A 24,330-nucleotide genomic window follows, 5' to 3' on the forward strand; every position below is an offset into this window, starting at 1 on the left:
GGGAGAGAGAAGGGAAATTGCATGGAAATGGAAGGAGACCCTCAGGGTTATACAGTGGAGGGGGTAGAGAGAGAGGAGGGGAGGGGAGGGGAGAGGTGGGGAGGGGGGAGAGTGGAGGATGGGAAAGGCAGCGGAGCACAACAGACACTAGTATGGCAATATGTAAATCAATGGATGTGTAACTGATGTGATTCTGCAAAAAAAAAAAAAAGCATAATAAGCCAGTTAAATAAGAAATATCTATCTTGATCTGCCATTTTGTCTTAGGTAAAATACCACTTGATGATCAGCCAAGACACTGCCAACATACATCCTGTGACACTTCCCAGCTGTCAGTAAAGACTGTGTGGTGAGTATCAACATGGGTTTTTTAACATTCACTGGCCATTTTTCACTTAGCTCTTAAGTCTACTTTGGCCATTAGGTATACTTAGAAGTATGGCTCATTCTATAAATTATAAAACTAGTATCCCAAATGTATGCTATCAACCTCAGTTCTTTTTTCTAACGTGTGTGATATTCATATGTAGTGGATTCATTTTTAGAATGGAGGTTTTAGCATTAGATGATAAGGTATTAGAGAAATACATAAAAATGCATGCTTAGAGCTGGCAGTATATTTCAGTTGCATAGCATATGCTTAGCATGCCTGAGGTCCTGGGTTCAATCCCCAGCACTGAAACAGCAATAATAATTATTTTAAAATAAAGTAAAGTATGCTTAGAAAAAAGTCATTTTCTGCCTATCTTGTCAACCTTGGATTTTTGTCTGCTTTGTTGATTGAAAGTATTTTTGAAAAGTATGCCTAAGAAAGCATGTTTTAATAATTACAATGGGAAATAAAGGAATGAATTTTTATTTATTGGAACTATTGATGTAGGAGGTTTTTCTTTTGTTTGTTTGTTTGTTTGTTTTTAGGGGGAATACTGTTGGTTTTGTGATACTATTCTTGTGAAACAGCCCTCGGTCTAGTTCCGGTTGTTTATGTCACATATTTGGCATTCCTGTGTAGACAAAGCAGAGTGCACAGAGTGACATCTTGAATTTGGTTATGAATGAGTAGCATTTTCTTCTCTTAGTCTGTCTCTGGATATTCCTGATGAAAGCAACAGCAGTGCTGGATCTTCTTCCTGTAATTAATCAGCTAAAATCAGCATAAACTCCCCTCTGTCACCTTCTGATAGTGGTTCTCCTTTTTAAAAAAAATATTTATTTTTTAGTTATAGGTGGACACAACACCTTTATTTTATTTTATTTGGTACTGAGGATCAAACCCAGTGCTTCACATGTGCTAGGCAAGTGCTCTACCACTGAGCCACAAACCCAGCCCTGGCTTTCCTTTTATTCATGTAGATTTCAACTAAGAACCAAGACCTTCTTATCATTACACACACACACACACACACACACACACACACACACGCATGCACGCATGCACCAAACTAAGTCAGAGCAATAACAGAATGGTACAATTTAGACTATGTCCTATTTATCTTTTTTCCCTAAAATAAAATCCTAAAATTCTGTGTATCTATAGAATTTGTATATATATTTCTGTTCATGGCCTTCACAGTTCAATGTAGTGATATTTTCAAAGATATTTTCCAACTAAAACTATGTTGAAGATACAGTCATACATCTATAAGCTGCAATGTCTAGAAAATGCTGTACAATGACTTTTGTTAAAAATTGAGAGCTCTGCCGTGTGCAGTGGCACACACCTGTAATCCCAGCAGCTTGGGAGGCTGAGGCAGCAGGATTGTGAGTTCAAAGCCAGCCTCAGCAAAAGTGGGGTGCTAAGCAACTCAGTGAGACCCTGTATCTAATAAAATACAAAATTGGGCTGGGGACATGTCTCAGTGGTGGAGTGCCCCTGAGTTCAATCCCTGGAATGCAAAAAAAAAAAAAAATGAGAGCTCTGTTTATTTTTAGGAATTAAAAGGAAATGACATAAACATCTAAAACTATAAGGTCTAATGAAATGTAATTGTTCAATTAACCAACAAGATAAAACTATTTTTAAAAATTACTAGTTTTTAAAATATTTTCAGTACTTGTTAGTTTCCATCTACTAAGGAAAAGTTACCTATCACAAGCAATTTTTGAAACTAAGCCAGTTGTACCATACTGATGTAAGGATTGACTATTTTGCACATGAATCCTTGGGTGTTTAATTTGTTGGAATTGGTAGGGAAGAACAAGATGAATAAAAGCTAATTGAATGGAAAGAAAATAATATATAATTGGAGCTTCACTCAATTTGTACTCAACCTGATTAGCCTTGATCAATTTTGCATTCTAATTAAATCCAGAAAAAAAGACAATGTTGATAAATTGTAGTCTTTTACATTTTTATGAATTACCTTTCATTCATCAGCATGACTACTGATTTGATTAAATACAAGCTTAATATATTAGGGCTTTTCTGAAAGAATCATGTGCTTCCAGTTGTTCCCTACAGGCTATAAATATCTGTTTAAGCCTCAATTTTCTAGTTGGAAGTCTTATGAGTTTTTTAAGTAGGAAAAAAATCATTTGTTAAAAATTTAAATCTGTGCCAAGCACAGTAGTGCCTGTAGCGGCCTGTAATCCCAACAACTTGAGAGACTGAGGCAGGAGGATTGCAGGATATAGACCAGCCTCAACAACTTAGCAAGACCCTGTCTCAAAATAAAATAAAAAGGAGTTGGGCTGAAGGTCAGTGGTAGAGCATCCCTGAGTTAAATTCCCGTATCTCTCTCTCTGTCTCACACACACACACACATACACACACACACACACATACACACAAATTAAATCTAAAGTAAGCACTTTAAGTAATTGTGCATTTTAAAAAATAGAAATGTGTCAGGTGCAGTGGCTCATGCCTATAGTCCCAGTGGCTCAGGAGGCTGGGACAGGAGGATCTCGAGTTCAAAGCCAGCCTCAGCAAAAGCAAGGTGCTAAGCAACTCAGTGAGAACCTGTCTCTAAATAAAATACAAAATAGGGCTGGGGATGTGGTTCAGTGGCTAAGTGCCTCTAGGTTCAGTAATCCCCCCCCAAAAAGAAAAAAAAAAAAAAAACAACGTATCCTATCCTGAAGAAATGAAGTTGAGAATTGGTTTAAATTACTTCAGCTAACAAAACAAGAGCAGTTATCTAAAATATTAACAGAAGTCTTTTCCTCATCATTGGAAATAATCACAATGTTGAATTCTGATACAGTTATGCCCAAACATAAAAAAATGGTTGGAGCACTAAGAAGTTTTGGACAATTGCCCCACAGGAATTATTCAGAGTAGAAGCAATCAAATATTTAAAGATGTGGGGGATCATGATGGTCTCCTGAAACTGAGATAGGATTCTATGAATTGACTAATGACAAGCGTATAAATATTGTCATTGTTACTTGGCTTCTTTACTTGCCAGACCTTTAGTGCTCCATTTTTTGGTGCACTAAAAGGTCTGGCAAGTAAACACATGAGGGTCCCCTCATGGAATGAGGTATAATTGCAGTGATATTTGTTGCTGAAATTGTAGATGATTGACAGCCAGGAAGGTACACACACATTATTGACATTTGAACCAAAAAGAGTTTTGCAGTATTAAGATTGCAGAGTTTGAGAACAAAGACTAAGGATGGGGAAAGTAAACAATGGGGGTAAGACTACTACTCAGTTGTGTAAGGAACTTTCATCAGTAAATCTTGGTCCTTTTTAAAAATATTTTTTTAGTTGTCGATGGATACTGCACCTGTATTTAATTTATGTGATGCTAAGAATTGAACCCAGTGCCTCACACATGCTAGGCAAGCACTCTACAACTGAGCCACACCCCCAGCCTAACTCTTGGTACTCTTGACTATCTCAATACACTTTGCTCAACTTAGACAATTTCTTACTTTGTTCAATTAGTATTATTTTAATTGTTTATCAGGAAATCACATCTCTTTCTATAACATGCTCAAAACCAAAGATTTTGTAGTTGGTGCTCCATTCTGTTGACTTTGACTTTGTATGTTGGGAGGAGGATTCATTTCTTTTTGCGGGGAGTGGATACTGGGGAGTGAACCCAGGGATATTTTTACCAATTAGCTACATCCCAGCCCTTTTTAAAATTTCTATTTTGAGACAGGGTCTCTCTAAGTTGCTGAGGCTGGCCTCAAACTTGCAATTCTCCTGCCTCAGCCTCCCGAGTTGCTAGGATTATAGGCATGTGCCACCATGTCCATTTGGGTAGATTTATTTCTTAAATGATTTTCCATTTATTGATTTTCAGACCAAAACTATGATAACTTTTAAACATGTTTTAAACCACAATTAGGTGGTTTAAAACAATGAAAATTTATTGTCCTATAATTCTGGAGGCTAGAAATCCAATATAAAGTATTGGCAGGGTTGGTTTCTTCTGGAGGCTCTAAGGAAGAATCTGTTCCATGCCCCTGTATGTATTTTCTGGTGCTTGCTAGCAAACCTCGATTTGCAGACAGATATCCAATGTCTGCCATTGTCAACGTGTATGGTTCTATCTGTGTCCCTGTGACTTCACATGGCCTTCTTATAAAGACAACAGTCACTAGATTTAGAGCTGCTCTAATCCAGTATGACTTCCTCTTAATTTAATTACATCTATAAAGTCCCTATTTCCAGATAAGGTCAAATTCACAGGTATTGAGTATTAGGACTTCAACATATCTCTTTAGGGGTACAGTTCAACCCACGGAAGTATAATTTTGCAATTTTGATTTTGCTCATTTCATTTTTCTTAAGTTATTTTAAAAATTGTCTGTCCATTAACTCATCTTTAAGGTGTAAGAATAAAAGATCACTATATTATATATAGTGTTGGCATGTCTTCTGATGCTAATTTTCATTGTCAGTAAAAGGATAAATGAAAGAGAAAATATGTTTTTCAAATATTTTTATTCATTTTTAAAATTATTTTTTAAATTTATATATGACAGTGGAATGCATAACCATTCTTATTACATGTATACAGAACAATTTTTCATATCTCTGGTTGTATATAAAGTATGTTGACACCTGTTTGTGTCTTCAAACATGTACTTTGGATAATGATGTCCATCACATTCCACCATCCTTGCTAATCACCCTGCCCTCTTCCTTTCCCCCCCACCCCTCTGCCCTATCTAGAGTTCATCTATTCCTCCCATGCTTCCCCTCCCTACCCCACTATGAGTCAGTCACCTTGTATCAGAGAAAACATTTGGCATTTGTTTGTTTTTTTTTTGGGGGGGGGATTGGCTAACTTCACTTAGCATTCATTATCTTCTCTAACTTCATCCATTTACCTGCAAATGCCATGATTTTATTCTCTTTTATTGCTGAGTAAATTTCCATTTTGTATATATACCACATTTTTTTTTATCCATTCATCCACTGAAGGGCATCTAGGTTGGCTCCACAGTTTAGCTGTTGTGAATTGAGCTGCTATAAACATTGATGTGGCTGTGTCCCTGTAGTGTGCTGTTTTTAAGTCCTTCAAATATTTTTAAAGAACCATTTTTAAGCTTTAAATGTGTTTAATTAAGTATTCCTATTTTACTCATAAAAGAGCAAATTCAAATTTACCTTAAAGATTCACACAGATTCAATAAGAAAACTCACCATAGTAATGAGTTGGATTCTGAGCTCAAGAAAAAAAAAAATATGATTCTTAAAATTTATGAAAGCCAGGGGGCCAGGATTATGGCTCAGGGGTAAAGCCCTTGCCTAGCATGCATAAGGCAATAGGTTCAGTCCCCAGTACCACATAAAAATAAAATAAAATAAATGCATATAAAAAATTTATGAAAGCCAAATCAACCAATCAAACTGCTAATTTCAAGTATATTTAATGTATAGCGTATTCTGTGTACAGGATAAGTACTAAAAATTACACTATGAACAAGGATGAGTGTGATACCATCCCTATCTTCAAGCAGAAAGTACAAAAATATTGATCCAGATGTGTTGGCACACGCCTGTAATCCCAGTGGCTCCGGAGGCTGAGGCATGTGTATCTCAAGTTCAAAGCAACCCTCAGCAATTTAGCTAGACCTTAAGCAACTCAGCAAGACCTGTCTCTAAATAAAATATAAAAAGGACTGGGGAGGCAGAGCTGGTCCTTCAAGTCAGGTGTGGTGGTGCATACCTGTAATCCCAGTGGTTTGGGATTACAGTGGTAGAGTGCTCGCCTAGCATGTGTGAAGCACTGGGTTCAATCCTCAGCACCACATAGAAATAAAATAAAGATATTGTGTCCATCTACAACTAAAAAATGTTTTAAAAAAAGGACTGGGGCTGTGGCTTGGTGGTTAAATGCTCCTGGGTTCAATCCTCAGTATCAAAAAAAAAAAAAGTACAAAAATATCAATACGAGGCAATCTATTATAACAACTGTAGATACACATATGAAAGGACCCCTGTGCTGTGAAAGTAGAATATAAAGATAATATTAGAATCACAGAATCTTAAAATTAAAGGATTTTAGAAGTCTTTTAATCTATCTCTGAATGGAGGAATCCTATAAAAAATTCCAGATAGATGATCTTTTAATTTGAAATCCTATAGTAATGAACTGACACCCTCACAAACATTCATTCTATTGTTGGACAACTCTCACAGTTAGAAATATCCTACATTAAAAAGGGGGATGGGTTGAAAGTTTGTATGTAGGTGGGCTTTTTTATTGACTCTTTAGAATTGAGGCAAATCAAGTGAGCTATTGAAAGCACACGAGTGGCGGGGGCTGTAGCTCAGCAGTAGCACACTTACCTAGCATATGTGAGGCACTGGGTTTGATTCTCAGCACCACATAGAAATAAAAAATAAATAAATAAAAGTCCACCAACAACTAAAAAAATGAAAATATTTTTTAAGAAAGGACTTGAGTTATGATTCTAATTCTGCATAAATCTGCTCCTTAATTATTAGTACTCCCACTACAGAATATATTTAATTTCATCTTCTAAATGAATTTTTTAAATTCACCTAGAAGCAACTGTATAAATATCCATGATGAAAATGCATCTATGGTACTTTAGGTATCTATGAGGATATCTAATTTTCAATTTGCCTGAAGTATTTTTAAATATTTTAGTATCTTAAAAGTTGAGCTTGAATAATCTATCATATAGGTAGACGTCACTGTCAGAAAGTTGAAATTTATAGAATTTAGAAAAGGCCGGGGAGCCAGGAAAGAGTTAGCTTTGTTTCCCTGAAATGCAGTGATGTGTCACAGAATTTTTACAATATGGTTCTTAACTCAATAGTAAACAGGGAATGGGGTCATAGCTCAGTGATACAACACTTGCTTAGCATGCACCAGGCCCTGTGTGCAGTCTTAGCACATGTGGGCATGCACGCACGTGCACACACACACAATTAATTGTCACAAGGCTATAATGTATAAATGGAAAGCATTATATATCATATAGGAATCTCAGAAAATAGCTTAACCCACCTAAGAGTGAGACGCTTAATGACCATGATCTCTCAGAAAGAAATGTGTTAAATGAATGCATTTGTTAAGTAAATTAGTAATAAATTGACTGATTGCCACTTGTATGCAATTGGAGTTCTCTGTGGCTTTACTGATATTAAAGGAAATTGGTAACATAATCGCTCATGTCAGCCTTTTGGGGGAGCGACCAGACTGTATTCTTTCTGAGCAGAGCAGTTAGGAGATCTGACTTGAAGGTCCAGCTCTGCCACTAGTTCTGTGTGACTTTGGACAGATCTCTTTACCTCTCTGAACTTCTGATGGCTGGTCTATAAAATAAAGTTGATGTAGACATTTATAAAATCCGTATTGCCTCTTAAAATTCTATTGAGTCTCTGAAAACATCTGCCTTCATCTTTGCTAGCATGACAGTGAAAGTCATGATGGCATGAATTTGGAACACTTTAAGAAAATATTTAGGCAAGTATGGCGGTGCACCCCTATAATCCCAGTGGCTTGGGAAGCTGAGGCAGGAGGATCGGAAGTTCAAAGCCAGCCTCATCAATTTAGCAAGACCCTAAGCAATTCTGGGAGACCATGTCTCTACATAAATATAAAAAGGTGGCTGGGGATGTGGCTCAGTGGTTAAGCACCCCTGGATTCAATCCTCCGTACCAAAAAAAAAAAAAAGTAAAGAAAAAAGAAAATATTTAGGAAATTAGACAGCTTCGTACCTAATATTTTTATTCTTTCTGGCAACAAGAAACTCATTTTGTTCAGCCTCATCAATAGTTTCCTCTGTCCTCTGAATTATGAATGATTTATGATGAAATGCAGAAGCTAATTTCCTCCTGGTGTTTTGTTTTGTGGGAATAAATGATCCTCTCAGAATTTCCATATTAATAACAAGTTCCCAGTGACAAAGCACTCACCAGAAAATTTTCTTTGTACTGTAAGTACAGCTCGAGCCAAAACAAAAGAAAGATATGCTTGGTGTGTTCATTTCAGAGAAGCAAGAGAGACATAGCCAAGAGCTGCGTCAACTATGAGAACACAGCGCCAGTATGCATTTGGAAGTGTTCAAATAGCACTAAAAAGCAAACCAACAGCAAAAGAGCATTTTCATTTTCCTCAATAATTATTGTATGGCTGGAAGAAAAGCCCTGTAACGTCAGTTCTGTTTATTTCCTGGCTCTGCTCTTATGCTTGGTAGCTCTCCATTGAACACAAACGAAAGAGGATGCGCTTGAAACTTGCAAACAGCTGGCTTATGACTTTGTGCTGAAGAAGGAAATACTTAAAAATGTCATTATCCAGCAGAGGAGCCTAATTATACTTTCCATTTCTAGTCTGGCTCTTCTGAAAGGAAGGGTTTAGTTTGCTTCCTTAACTAGACGTATGTTAAACTCTACAGGAGTTTACATCAAGTCCTATTCTTGGATGATCTTTTCATCAGATGGGGATCTTTGGAAAGGAGGGTATTGAGGCCAGCATGTTGGGGCAGTCAGAAGAGTTCAGCTAAAACTCCCTTCAACTTGGTTTAGAATACATTCCTATGCTATGTTAATAAGCAGAGGTTTTTTTTTTTTTTAACTGTTTAGACTACAAGGCTGTTGAAAATATGGGGAAAGTACTATTTGAATTCACTGTTGAAGATAGATAATGTCTTCTCTGGAGAAAGTTTTGCAATGTATATCAAAAGCCTTCAAAAAATGTACATTTTTTTGATATAGGAATTTGATTTTTTTTTCTGGTACTGGGGATTGAACCAGAGGCACTTAACCACTGAGCCACATCCCCAGTCCTTTTTATGTTTTATTTTGAAACAGGGTTTCATTAAGTTGCTTAAGGACTCATTAAGTTGCTGAGGCTGGCTTTGAACTTTGTGATCCTTCTGCCTCAGCCTCCTAAGTTGCTGGATTACAGGTGTGTGCTCTAAGCCTGACTGATTTTTTTTTTTTTGACAGTGCTGGGGATTGAACCCAGAGTCTCATACATTCTAGGCAAGTGCTCTACTACTGAGCTACACCCACAGCCCCTGATACAGCAATTCTAGGAATTTTATTTAGGGAAAATATGGGACAGGTTAAAAAGAATGTTTATTATAATGTTATTTGTAAATATGAAAAAATTAATTGTGCAAAACAGTCTTGCCAGGCATGGTGGTACATGCCTTATAATCCCAGTGATTTAGGAGACTGAAGCAAAGGAAGAGGAAGGTCAGCCACAGCAACTTAACAAGACATTGTCTCAAAAAATAGAAAAGGCCAGACAGTGGTATTTCCTGTAATCCCAGCAATTCAGGAGGTTGAGGCAGGAGAATTACAAGCCTAATGTCAAACACTAGGGAACAATTAAGCCAGCATTTCTCAGGGTGTTATACAAAATATGAATAAGTAAGTGAATTAAAGAAGAAGGAGTTGGGAAGAATCCATGTTCAAGTAAGCTTGGTAAATTGAGTTAAATCTACTTTTTTTGGTACTGGGGATTGAACACAGTGATACTTAACCACTGAGCCACATTTTCAGCCCTTTTTATTTTTTATTTTGAGACAGGGTATCACTTGCTTAGGGCCTTGTTAAATTATTAAGGCTGGCCTCAAATTTGTGATCCTCTTGCCTCAACCTGGAATTACAGGTGTGTTCCACCATGCTGGGGTTTACATTTGCTTCTTTAATACTGTGAAAGTCCTAGAAAAGGGGACATGGTATGAAGTATTTTCAAACTATTTAACCTAACCCATGTTGTTGTTTTTGAGGGACATCTTGTGGGATTGATGTTCTATAGAATATCCTCTGGGAACCACTGGGTAAAACAAATTACAGTATATTCACTCCATGAAAATCTCCCCACCCTCTAAGAATAATGATATGGTCTTATATCACTTGACATGGAAAGAGGTTTACAGTATATTGCAAAGTTAAAGAGCAGTGTGATTAATGGAATCTCATTTTTGTTTTTAAAAAGCATACATACATATTTTACATAGATATAGAACTAAAAAGTCTGCAAAAGTGCAAAAATGTGTAAGTGTCGAGGAGGCAGAAGATGGATGGCTTTTATTTTATTTGCTCCTCTCTTTGTATTTTCAGATTTTTCCACATTGAGTATCTGTTAATTGTGTAATTAGGAAATAATAGAAGTTAAAATAAATGCATTTTAGAAATTCATATGCTGGGTTGTTTGTTTTGTTTTCATGGTGCTGGGAATTGAGCCCTGGGGCTCGTGTTCTAGGCAACTGCTCTACCACTGCGCCACATCCCCAGCCCTTACATGCAGGTTTTCATTATATGAGGTGGGGAGGTAAGGGGATCAGGACTCCCTTACCTCTATCAGAACTTTCATTGAAAGAGATGCAAAGAGCTTTTCAAATGTTGGCAAGTTCTACTCCTTCAAAAATTCTTCCTAATATTGAACAAAATTCTACCTTCTAGCCTTTAATCCTGATTTGTGTTGGGAAATGCCACAAAATGAGCAAAATTCATATCTTCTTCCATAATATAAGCTTTCAGATATATGGCAGCAGCTACCATGTTTCCACATATCTGTTCTTCTCTAGTTTTTTTGTTTGTTTGTTTTTATTTTTTATTTTTTGGTACTAAGGATTGAACCCAGGGCGCTTATCCACTGAACAACATCCCAGCCCTTTTTTTTATATTTATTTAGAGATAGGGTCTCACTGAGTTGCTTAGGACCTTACTAAGTTGCTGGGGCTGGCTTTGAACATGTGATCCTCCTGCCTCAGTCCTAAGCTGCTGGGATTACAGATGTGCACCACTGTACCCAGCTAATTTTTTATTTGTTCTTTTTAGTTACACATAACAATAGAATGTATTTTGACATATTATACATACCTGGAGTATAACTTCCCATTCTCATAGTTGAACTTACCATTCTTGTGGTTGTACATGATGTGGCATTTCACTGGTCATGTATTCATATATACAAAGACAGTTCATTCTACTGTCTTTCCTATTCTCATCCCCGCTAGGTTTTCTATCACAGTAATTTTTCTTTGGGATGATCATTTTCCAGTTTATCAATATCCTTAAAGTGTGGCAAGCAGAAGTGACCATAACACTTAATAATTTCTTTCACATATCATTATTAGTTCCTATAAAATTGTGTTATTATTAAAGTTTTTTGATTAAAATAATTTCTGAATACTTCCTGGCTTACTGTAGCTGTATTCTGAGTCACTTTTTAAGATTATAGGAGACACTCAGTTATCTATTCCCTTTGCAATCATTTTTTTTTTTGGTGGGGGTACCAGGGATTGAACCCAGGGGCACTCGACCACTGAGCCACATCCCCAGCCCTATTTTGTATTTCATTTAGAGACAGGGTCTCACTGAGTTGCTTAGTGCCTCACTATTGCTGAGGCTGGCTTTGAACTCACAATCCTCCTGCCTCAGTGCCTCCCAAGCCACTGGGATTACAGGCGTGCATCACCATACCTGGCTTATAACATTTTCTACTCTGTCCTCATCATTGGCACCAGTTTTTCTGACTTTTGATCACCATTAGATCTGAGTTAGCTGCGTGTAGATTGGTTGGCCTCTCAACTGAAATGCCCTCCACAAAACAACCGCAGTAGGCCAGAGTTCATATAGAATATCATTTCTTGTCCTTGACCTGCTCCCAGTATTCCTGCCTAACCCAATATACACACTGGTCTCCTTTGCAGCCTAATGAAAACTTTGCTTGTTCATACCTGTTGCTATTTTCCTGCACAGTGAGAACTTTTTTAAAGAGCCTGATAAAACTATATGTACCAGCTCAAATAGTACAGAGCTTAATGAGTTCCACTATGCATGTGTGCCTATACACTTAGCTTTCTCAATGGGGTAGTTTCTTAATTCTAAGTGCTACATCTAGGTACAAAGTTTATACAGGATACTTGATACTTGCTAAGCAGAAATAAATTAGAGTTTCAACTTTGGAAGAGTTTTTTCTTTTATACTGTTTTTAAAAATTGTTTATTTATACTGGGGATTGAACCCAGCAGTGCCCTACCACTAAGCTACATCCCCAGTCCCTTTTATTTTAAGACAGTGTCTTGCTTAATTGCTGAGGCTGGCTCCAACTTGTGATCCTCCTGCCTCAGCCTCCCCAGCTAGAATCATAGTATGTGCCACGTGTCTGGCATTTTTATTTTTCATCTTACTTTTTTGGGTACTGTTGATTGAACCCAGGGATGGTTTACCACTGAGCTACATCTATAGTCCTTTTTATTTTTAATTTTGAGATAAGGTCTCACTAAAGTTGCTGAGGGGCTTGCTATGAGGCTGGCCTTGAATTTACAATCCTCCTGTCTCACCTTCCCGAGTTCCTGGAATCACAGGTGTGCGCCACTGCACTTGGCCAACTATTTTAATTTTTTTTTAAGAGAGAGAGAGAGAGATAGAGATAGAGAGAATTTTTTAATATTTATTTTTTAGTTTTCGGCGGACACAACATCTTTATTTGTATGTGGTGCTGAGGATCAAACCCAATGCCGCACGCATGCCAGGCGAGCGCGCTACCGCTTGAGCCACATCCCCAGCTCCTAACTATTTTAATTTTTATAACAACCCTATAAGGTTGGTACAGTGTTTTTTCTTTGTTTTGTTTTGTTTTGGGTTTTGTTGTTGTTGTTGTTGTTGTGCTGGTACTGGGGATCAAACCTAGGGCTTTGCACATGCTGGGCAAGTGCTCTACCACTAAGCTACACTCCCAGCCCCAGAACTTTTCACACAGTTTAAAAAATAGTTTTATCAAAGTACAATATGCATATTATAGATTATGCCCATTTTATACTTATAGTTAAGATGTAGACCATTTCCATTGTTATAGAAAATATCCACTATTCTTTGTAGTTAATCCTCCTCACCTCCTACTTCTGGCTCCAGGCTTCCACTGATCTTTTCATTACCATAGATAAGATTTATCTTTTATACAATTTAATAAAAATGTAATTATACGGTATATACTTATGGTGTTTGGTTATTTTTGCTTGCAATAATATCTTTGGGGGTGATTCATCTGTATTGCTTCCTTTATCAGTAGTTCATTACTTTTTAAAAAATTTATTAATTTATTTTAATTAGGTATATATGTCAGCAGAATGCATTTTGATTCATTGTACACAACTGCAGCAGAACTTTACATTTCTCTGGTTGTACACAATGTAGTGTCCCACCATATGTGCAGTCAGACATATACCTAGGGTAAGGATGTCCATCTCATTCCACCAACTTTTCTGCCCCCATTACTTTTTATTGCTAAATTATATTTTATTGTATTTATATGGTACAGTTTGTTTATCCATTTACTTTTGTTTTTGTTTATTCAGGGTACCAGGGATTGAACCTAGAGATGCTTAACCACTGAGCCACATCCCCAGCCCAACCCTTCTTTATTTTTTATTTAGAGACAAGGTCTTGCTAAGTTGCTTACGGCCTTGCTAAATTGCTGAGACTGACTTTGAACCTGTGATCCTCCTACTTCAGCCTTCCAAGCCTCTGGGATTACAGGCATGGGCCACCATGCCTGGCTCCATTCACCTCTTGATGGACATGATGACTTTTACTAATAAAACTGCTATGAACAGTTGTGCTTTTTTTGAATATGTGATTCTGGAGATTAGAACCCTGGGCCTACATACATACTAGGCAAGCACTCTACCCCTGAGCTATATCCCTACTCCTGAATATGTGTGTTTAAGCCTTTGTGTGGGTGTATCTTTTCATTTCTGTTGAGAAAATGTCTAGTAGAATTGCTATATTATATGGTGAATGTATGTTTAAATTTTTAAGAAATTGTCAGGCTCTTTTCCAAAGTGATTTCACCATTTTATATTCCCACTAGCAGCACATTCGTTTATGTAGTTCCTATATATAGCTCATTGAAACAACATTTTGACTTGAGATACTACTTTTCAAAAGGGTTTATTGTGTAAAATGTCACTTGAGATAATAAAACAATCAATGAGAGTGAAGAGAGTATATTTAAATATGTTTATTTTGTCCAAAAATGTTGATTAGATTATATGTGCTGTCAAAGAATTTAATTTGTATGTCTTGGGTTTTGGTATTTGCCAAACAATTTTATCAGTGTTAAAAAATGATCAGCTAGGGGCTGGGATTGTGGCTCAGTGGTAGAGCGCTCGCCTAGCACGTGTGAGGCCCTGGGATAGATCTTCAGCACCACATAAAAATAAGTAAATAAAATAAAGATATTGTGTCCAACTACAACTGAAAAATAAATATTTTTAAAAAATGATCAGCTAGCCTGGTGTAGTGGCACATGCCTGTAATCCCAACGGCTCAGGAGGCTGAGGCAGGAGGATCACAAGTTCAAAGCCAGCCTCAGTAAAAGCGAGGTGTTAAGCAATTCAGTGACACCCTGTCTCTAAATAAAATACAAAAACAGTGCTGGGGATATGGCTCAGTGGTCCAGTGTTCCTGAGTTCAATCCCTGGTACCAAACAAACAAAAAAGATCAGCTAAACTTTATACTTCCTTTAAAAGATAATCTAATTTGTTTTAGAAAATAAAAAAAACTGGACTCTTTCTAGAGGCTCTTAAAATTCTTAGGAATAGCTTCATATGATTTCACACTTCTTTTATTTAACATAGAAATTCAAGATTGATAACGTTCAGTTAAATAGAAACTATGACTCAAAGCTGTCTTAGTGACATATTAGATGTGTATGTGGCCTCTTGAACTGCCTCACTTACTGGCAGGAAAAGAATCTGACTTCATAGACACTTAGCAGGGTCCTGTTGGTTAGGAACTGTGAGTGCCTTGAAAGCTACCAAGCATGGTGTCACCCTTTGGATCTTGCTGACAAGAAAGGAATAAAAACACAAAGCTAAACAAAACAGTAGAAATACTTGCTCTATTTTAGCATTCCAAAGATCTAAGGGTTTATAAAGCACATGTTACCAAGCAACGAACTTTTTCTAATCCCTCTTTACAAATAGAAAGTCTAGCATAAGTGCCAGGGTTATCTGAGTCTTGTCTGGGATTCCCCAAATGTTGGGCAGGAGAAACAAGCCATTGGCATACTAGATAATGCAGTCCCAGGTTATCAAGGGAATCTGATGTCTCTCTACATGGTTAAACCAGGGGCAGCCTTTAGAATTTCTATGATAGGTTATCTTTTCTTCTATGACATAGGGTCTGTATAACTTATCACATCTGGAGGCTATTTGCTGTCATTAGGCAAAGTCTCCTTTGCACCAAAGATGAAGCTCTTTTGCTCTTAGCCATTTACAAATATTTACACTAGGCCAGGTGTGGTGGTTAAGGCCTTTAATCCCAGTGACCCTGAGGCTGAAGCAGGAGCAGCAAAAGTTCAAGGCCAGCCTGGGTAACACAGGAGACCCTGTCTCAAAATATAAAAATAAAAAGGGCTGGAAATGTAGCTCAGTGGTAGAGCATTTGCCTAGCATGTGCCAGTGCTTGAGTTTGATACCCAGCACTGCAAAAATGAATGAATGAATGAATTAATTAATTAATTAATTATAGTGGGGAGGGAAGAATAGAAGTTCATTGGATTAGACAAAGGGAAATGAAGGGAATGGAGGGGGATGGGAATAGGAAAGACAGTGGAATGAATTGGACAGAACTTTCCTATGTTCATGTCTGAATATACAACCAGTGAAACTCCACTTCATGAACAACCACAAGAATGGGATCCTCCAGGCACATCAGTATTGATGTGAACAGCATCTCAGCAAAGGAATGAGCAAATTTGAGTTAGCTTAGGTTTTGGCATATTTGAGTCATAGTTAATAGGGTAATTTGACTGATGTGTAGTGAAAAAAGTTAAGTAGACAGGGGTAACATCCAGTGGGCCCCTTTAGATAAAGATTTATATGGTATCATAATTGCAAAGAGATGCCCTTACCAAGAGTCACTATAACCATGTGTACAAGGATTTGTGTAGGAGCCTTAGCAAATGGACTGTAGGAGAAAGAAGTAGAGACACCATGTTGAAAGTTTTTGCAATTGTCCAGGTAGGTGGTGCCATTGACTTTGTTTAGGACCAAAGTTCTAATAGGGGTGAAAGGAGCTGGATTTTACCAGACAAACGATATATTAGGCAATGTTGTTTTTTTTTTTTTTGTTTGTTTGTTTGTTTTTTTTTTTAAAAAGAGTCTGAGGAGGCTGGGATATAGCTCAGATGGTAGAGTGCTTTCATCGCATGCACAAGGCCCTGGGTTCAATCCCCAGCACCAAAAAAAAAAAAAAAAAGAAAGAAAGAAAAAAGAGCCTGGCATAGTGGTGCATGCCTGTTATCCCAGCAGCTCAGGAGACTGAGGCAGGAGGATCACAAGTTCAAAGCCAGCCTCAGCAACTTAGCAAGTCCCTAAGCAACTCAGCGAGACCCTGACTCTAAATACTATATAGAAATAAAGGGGGCTGGGGATGTCGCTCAGTGTTTAAGTACCCCTGGGTTCAATCCCTGGTACCCCCCCAAAAAAAGAATGGTATCCTAAGTTATGTATTTATAATGTGTCAAAATATACTCTACTGTTATGTATATCTAGACAGAACAAAAATAAATGATTCTATGTGGAGGATCACCGGCCTCTTGTAAATGGAGCATTGAAGTACTCTACTGATGCTCACATTCCAGGATGACTACATTATATTGACCCTGGGTTCATCTGTGTAATTATCTGGAATTCTCATTATTCAATGATAATGAAAGCAGAAAAAGATATGTCTGATTCTGATTCTTTGAGTAGGGCAAAGTCCAATATTATTTCCTATGAGTGAAAATATCTTTAAAAAAAAAATCCAAGGCTGTCTTCTCAGAGAGTTGAACGACAGTAGCGTACCTTCTGAGACTGAGCAGCTTAACAGGACCTAGGCCCTCTCTCTCCACTGTTGTATTATTTATTGTTATATTCTGCTTCTTTCCCCAAAGCACTTGAATTAGAGACGCCTGAAGTTGACGCGTTTGTCTTTAGATTCTTCTCATCTTGTTTTCTGCTATTTCTTTCCCTCCAAGTGCCCCCCCCACACACACACACATACAATATCTGTCTCCTTCCAAAAGAGGCCAGTGTTCCAGCAGCGCATCCACTCTTCTAAAACCTCCATCCCAGCAAGGCTGAAATCAGTTTGGACATTATGATTAAAAGTTCTTCTTAGGAAAATTAAAGTGACCAATAAATTTAACTCTGGGGGAGGTGTTTGTAATTTAAAGCAGTGATTTAGTTCTAATCTCAGTTATTGGAATCTGGTGGGCCAGGGAATGATGTAGATAGAGTCTCTGTCCCCTTCCTACCCTCTCTAAGTTTCCCCAAAGCATGACATGGACTGGGCAGAAGTCATTAAATCCTTCTCTCCCATATATCCTCCTTATTGTCCCCATTTACTTATAAGCAAACTGAGACATGGGAAGGTTTATCACTTGTCTTGGTTTTCCTCCTAAACCAATAGCAACAGCAGTATTACCTAACTCCTATTTTTGTGAAGATGAATCATATCTGCTGCATGTATACCAGGAAGCTGAAGCCAGGCACAGTAGGGCACACCTGGAATCCCAGCCACTGGGGAGGCTGAGGCAGGAGGATTACAAGTTCAAGGCTAGCCTCAGCAACTTAGCAAGAACCTGTCTCAAAATAAAAATGACTAAGGATGTAGCTCAGTGGGTAAAGTACCCCTGGGTTCAAACCCCATAGTTAAATAAATGAATAATAAAAAACAATAACATTCCTGGAAAACAATAAGTACACAGTTTAGAAAGTGCTTCTTATTCTTATTTACAAACTGGTCTCTGAATGGAAGGGAGAAACCAGTACTAAGTGTCAAGGGATATCTATCTCTAGACCTTTACAGCACTTGATACTGCATTTCTATTTATGGTAATGTTATGAAGTTCCCTTTAAAACAACATTTTATTGGTTCTTATTTATACATGACAGTAGAATCCATTTGGATAAAATTATACAAGCATGGAATATATCTTATTATAATTAGGATCCCATTCTTGTGGGTGGGCATGATGGTGTTGTTCGCTTAGATTTTTTCATATATGTACATAAAAAATTATGTTAGACTTGTCCTACTGTCTTTTCTATTCCAATCCCCCACCTTCATTTCATTCTCTTCCGTCTAACCTACAAAACCTCTGCCTTCTCTCCCTTTTATTGTGATTTATATTTCATATATCGGTGAAAACATTCGGCCTTTGGTTTTTTGGGATTAGCTTATTTCACTTAGCATGATAGTCTCCAGATCCATCCATTTACCTGCAAATGTTATAAAGTCATTCTTCCTTATGGCTGAGTAATATTCCAGTATGTATATATATCAAAATTTCTTTGTCCATTCATCTGTTGAAGGGCAACTAGGTAAGATCCATAGCCAGGAAAGTAAGTTGGTTTAAAGAAATTCATTAAGTATCAGGTATGAAGTCATATGGGGTTATGTCAAAGATGATGATGAATATAAGTGAATGCTTATGTAAGTGATTCCTCCTTGTAAAGTACAAAGTTCATAATGGTGGAACCACTGCATGTTGCCTGTTCCAACCTCTAGCACTCCTGATGCTCTTTGGCCTACTCTACGTTTTCTTTGTTCCACGGGACTTCCACTCTCTAACACATGAATAGTAATAGTAGTAACTAATGGTAATATATATTTTTTTATTTCTATTGTTTGCCTTCCCTTGCTAGAATGTAAGCTTTCCCAGGGCAGGAATTTTTTCCTACATTGATTCAGTAAATGAACAAAGTTATCTAAAACTGTGTTTGGCATGTAGTAGATGGTCAATACATATTTAGTAACTGACTGATTGGATGACTTTGCCATTTACAATCCTTCATAATCTGATCTTGCTCTTTTCCAACTTCATCTCTTGCCATTCTTCACTCTGTTACTGATTCTAGCAGTTTCCCATGCACACCATTTGCACCCCATCCCTATATATTCACTCATACTCTTTCCTTTCCTTTGCCTTGGATAAATGGTCATGGATCTATGCAAAGATTTAGTTATAAGGATATTCTTCACAGCCTGGACTCGTAATCTGAAGAAAAAAAAACTGAAATATCCTCAACATCCATCAATACTTTCTCATTTAAAGAAATCATGGTAACTTGCACTTAATGGAGGGCAATTTGGCAATGTGTATCAAAATTACAAATACAGGAGCCTGCGGTTGTGGCTTAGTAGTGGAGTACCTGCCTATCACATTTGAGGCACTGGGTTTAATCCTTAGAACCATAAATAAATAAATATATAGATAGATAGATAAAGGTATTGCATGTATCTACAACTAAAAAATATTTTTTAAAAAAAATACAAATACACATTGCTTTGACTCAGAAATTCTGCTTTTGGGAGTTTATCACATATTGATACTTGCTTATGTACCAAATGAACTTTAGACACAGCAGTGACAGAACTCACTGAATTATTGTACAGCTATCTTTGCTGATGCCAAGAAGATCATAATAGGGGAAAGGCATGGTGGTAGATGCCTGTAATCCCAACAGCTTGGGAGGCTGAGGAAGGAGGATCACGAATTCAAAGCCAGCCTCAGCAACTTAGTGAGGCCCTAAGCAAGTTAGCGAGACTCGTGTCTCTAAATAAAATATAAAAAAGGGCTTGGGATGTGGCTTAGTGGCTAACTGCCCCTGGGTTGAATCCCAGGTACCAAATTAAAAAAAAAATTAAAGAATCATAATAGCGGCCAGGCACAGTGTTGCACACCTGTAATCCCAGCGGCTCGGGAGGCAGAGGCAGGAGGATCATGAGTTCAAACCCAGCCCCAGCAATTTAGCAAGGTGCTAAACAACTCAGTAAGACCCTGTCTCTAAATAAACTATAAAAAATAGGGCTGAGGATGTGGCTCAGTGGTCAAGTGTCTCTGAGTTCAATCCCTGATACCAAAAAAAAAAAAAAGCATAAAAAGCATAATAACTAAAATTAATTCAACTTACCATGCATCAGGCACTGTGGTGGTATTTTTTAAAATATTTTTATATAATTTAATCCCCATTAACAACCCTGTGAGGCAGTTAATATAATAGTCCACATTTTAAACAGGAGGAAATGTGCGGTCAGAGAAGTTAATGTATTTCACTAGGGTCAGAAAATTAATAAATAGCAAAACACAATGTCCAAAACATTCTAACAGAATAGTATGGATACTATGATCTAATTTTATTAAAAATATAAATAAATGTATATATGTGCATATAAAAATATTGGAAAGAAACATCAAAATGTTAATGATTGGGTTGTGGCATTGTGAGTGATTTTTATTTTCTTAGTATTTTTTGATTATTTTATTACATTTTGGGGCCAACAGGGGTGGAGAAAGTGAAGCCAGGGGCACATGAATTACTTGTATCATTTTAAAGATCACTAAATTTGAAAACTCTGGTGGTAATGTGGAACAATGGCGCAGGCATGAGGGAAGTGTTTGTAGGCTGAGAGGAAAGACAAGTGAGGAGGAAGAGCTTCCCCAAAGGGAAGGAGGATGGGGCTAAGTGAGGTGAAGTCAGGAGAATCTAGTGCCAAGGCCACAAGCAGAAAGAATAACCTTGAGGAGGAAGTACCTCTTTTCCATGAGGCTTAGGGGACTGGGCAGCAAAAGCCACGGTCAAGTATGCAGGGAACTGGGGAAAGCAGGTGAAAAAGGGAAACTAAGGGAGTTCCTGTTTGATAACCTTATTCTTTCATTGAAATCCAGAGCTAGGCCATCTACTGAGGGTTCTGGGGCAGTGGTCGGGCAGAGGATGTGAGGAGAAGAGGATTTGGAACAATCGCTGAGAGAAATTTGATACAGGTATATAAAAGGACTGCTTCGTAGCCCTTGGGGCCCAGCTAAGGCTGGCTGGCCAGGCTTTGTAGTGGAGCCAACTTCATGACCTTCTCTAGCAATAGCTAGCAGCCCGGGAGCAAGTGATGGAGAGAATGCATAGTGGGGTTTTCACAGAGCTGCGAATTGGCAGAGCAAGTGCTGCCAAAGGTCACAGGGAGAATCAGTCCAGAGATCAACACTGGCAAAGCTAAAATGGCTGGTCATGGGGCAGACTTGGAAGGAGGAAAGGAAGCTAGGAGGCTAATGATGGTCTCTGGGAAAGAAAAGGGGAGGAAGGGTGGGCTAGTGACTGGGGTGGCCAAAGAGTAGTTCAGGGAGACTAATAAGCTGAAGTCAGAGGGGTATTTCTGAGTTTGGGTTGTTGAAGTGGTCTTCAATGGGGCCCGGGAAGTAACAGGGAAGGAGCACCCAAGATACTGTGCTTCATGAAAGGGTAAAGGCAGCATGCAAATAATGCTTAGCTGAAAGAGGACAATTTGGCAGTATCTACCAGAATTGCAAAGTCACATTCCCTCCATCCTGCACCTCTACTTTAAGGAATTTCTCCTACCTAATTACTTGCTCTTGTGCAAGAGGATTGGGTAAGGCGAGTTGCTGCAGCGTAAACTGTATCCACAGCAGATTGGCAGCAGCCTGAAAGTCAATCAATAGTAATTTGATTAGTTAAATAAATTACAGTTCATAAACTGAAATGCTAGGTATTTGGAAAAACAGGAAGAAGCTGCTCTTTATGTGTCGATATGGGATGACGTCCATGATTTAATAAGTGGAAGAAGCAAGGTGTGCAGAAGAGTGTGAGTAGTTTGCAATCTACTTACTAACCTGTGCATAAAACGGCTACATAAGGTTACATAAAAAATTATTAATATTGATTGGTTGCCTCTGAGGACTCCAGCTGTTGGCAGGCACACAGGGGTTCAAAGATGTTGACTAGGGGACAAGGGTGGAAAAGGACTTTTCACTTGTCTTTTTTTTGTTGTTTGTTTTGGGCACCTTTTGAATTTTGAACCGTGTGTATATAGAACTTAATGGGAAAGTAAAATAATTCACTAAAATACTATATATGCATATACAAATTGAATATTTCAATCAATTTTAGGTGTATATACAATTGGATTCTCTTTTACAGATTTTAATACTTAAAAGCATAACGAAACTTTCCCTAGAGATTTGTTTCAAACCAATCCGTTTGATAGGATACTCTGGGGGGATTTGGATGAAATGAAACTGATTATGTTTTAATAACTGTTAAGGTTGGGGAATGGGTATATGGGAATTTGTTTACATTTGGAACATGAAATTGTCATTTTTGTGGGTCAAAAATATTTCAATTTTGGCAATTTCATGTGGTTTAAACTAATGATGTTTTCCAAATTTTTCATAATATTAAAGTTTAAAAAAGAAGTCCCACTATGCCCTTGCTAGGAACACTTGCACACTTTCTGATGTATGCTCTTGTATCTCATAACTGAATGGAAATTCCCATTCCCCCAACAGCATTACTGCTTCATTGGTTCCCTTATTATGGGACCTGGTACTGTTCTGAGAATTTTTCCCATTAACAACAATCTCCCTCCATCCTGTTGTGTGTTAATTGGCTACTCCCTTATCCTTATTGCTGGTAAAGCTCATCCTGTTCTCAAAAAAAAAAAAAATCACTTCTTTAGTTTCCTATGATCACTTGACATTCTCTTCCTGCCTCGCTGTTTATTATTAGCAGCTCTAGCTCATTTGGGGCCATGTCCTTATCCAGCTTACTTATATTATTAATCTAGGGGCTGATGTCCCTCGGACATTCAGTATACATCACTGCAAAGGTCGTCCGTAAGCACACTTGTGTTCAACCTTTCAACCTCAAGTGGTTTTGCTTACGTAAGCTTGTGCTTCTTATGTTACCTCAGAGGCTATGGCGGCCTCAGCCTGGCCCCTGACGCCTGCTAATCCATGCCATGCCTTGTTGTCTGTCCTCAGGAAGCAGGTGGCTTCTTGTTGCCTACAGGCTCAGGCATCTTCCCCATATCCCAGTCCATCAGCTCCTCTGCTCACATGTCTCATTGGCACCGCAAATCTTCACCGGGCTTCCCAACTCTAAGCACCCCCCACTTTATGTCCTCTGTAAAGAACTCCTCTGACCCTCTTACCCAGAAATCTGGGCTTAGCAGACCCTCCTCCAAGCTCTCACAGAAGCCTTCATCACCTGCAAAAATTATCCCCTCTTTATTTGTCCCTCCTGCCCCCACACTGTGAGCTAAGGATAGACACCATGACTTGTGCTCCCTTGAATATCTCACTCCAAGCACAGCCTCGGGCACATGATTAAATACTCAAAATAACATATATACACACACACACATTTTAAAGTAAAAAAAAAACACATATATTTTGCAATGCTGGGATCAAACTTGGAGCCTTGTGTATACCAGACAAGCACTCTACCACTAACCCCCCCTAAATATTATGTTTTAAAAATATTAATTTGCAACTTATGCAAATTTTATGCAAAAATAGTGAAAAAGAACTTTCATATACCCTTGATCAAGATTCATCTGTTCTAAAGATCTTGTTACATTTGCTCTATCACTGTTTCTCTTGACACAAACAGACAAGTGCCAGCACACAATTTTTTTCCTGAAACACTTGAGAGAATGTTGCAGACATTGGGTCCCTTTGCCCCTTAGTATTTCAGTGTTTTTGTTTCCTAAGAACAAGGACATTCTGTTATATAAGCACAATAGCGTTATCAAGCTCAGGAAATGTAACATTGATACAGAACACTATCATAGAATCTATAGTTCATTTTCAAATTTTAATTGTCCCAATAATGGCCTGCATAGCTATTTCTTTAATCATCCATGATCCAGTCTAGGATCACATTTGTAAATAGTTGTCATGTCTTAGTTCTCATAAATCTCCTTGAATCTTCAGCCTTTTTCTTTCTTTTTTTTTTTAATCTCTTATGATATTGGCGTTTTGGAGGAGTATAGGTCAATTAGAATGTCCTTCAGCTTGAGTTTGCTTGGTATGTCCTTTGTGTGGCATGATGAGTCGGGTTATGTTTTTTTTTTTTTTTTT

At 37.9% G+C, this 24,330-nt stretch overlaps 1 protein-coding gene across 2 annotated transcripts in view; it reads left to right on the forward strand.

Moving 5' to 3' along the window:
- Positions 1-24,330, forward strand: part of LOC107159588 (P2R1A-PPP2R2A-interacting phosphatase regulator 1-like) — a 70,096-nt gene that overhangs the window by 41,292 nt on the left and 4,474 nt on the right. For both annotated transcript variants that reach the window (XR_007344831.1, XM_015506179.2), the window contains one exon: positions 268-349. Coding sequence is in view for 1 of the 2 variants with exons in the window: in XM_015506179.2 (XP_015361665.1) it covers positions 268-339 (72 nt within the window). In the remaining variant the exon portion in view is untranslated. The remainder of the gene's footprint in view (positions 1-267; positions 350-24,330) is intronic.

Source organism: Marmota marmota, unplaced genomic scaffold, assembly GCF_001458135.2.
Source record: "Marmota marmota marmota unplaced genomic scaffold, marMar, whole genome shotgun sequence".
NCBI lineage: Eukaryota > Metazoa > Chordata > Mammalia > Rodentia > Sciuridae > Marmota > Marmota marmota.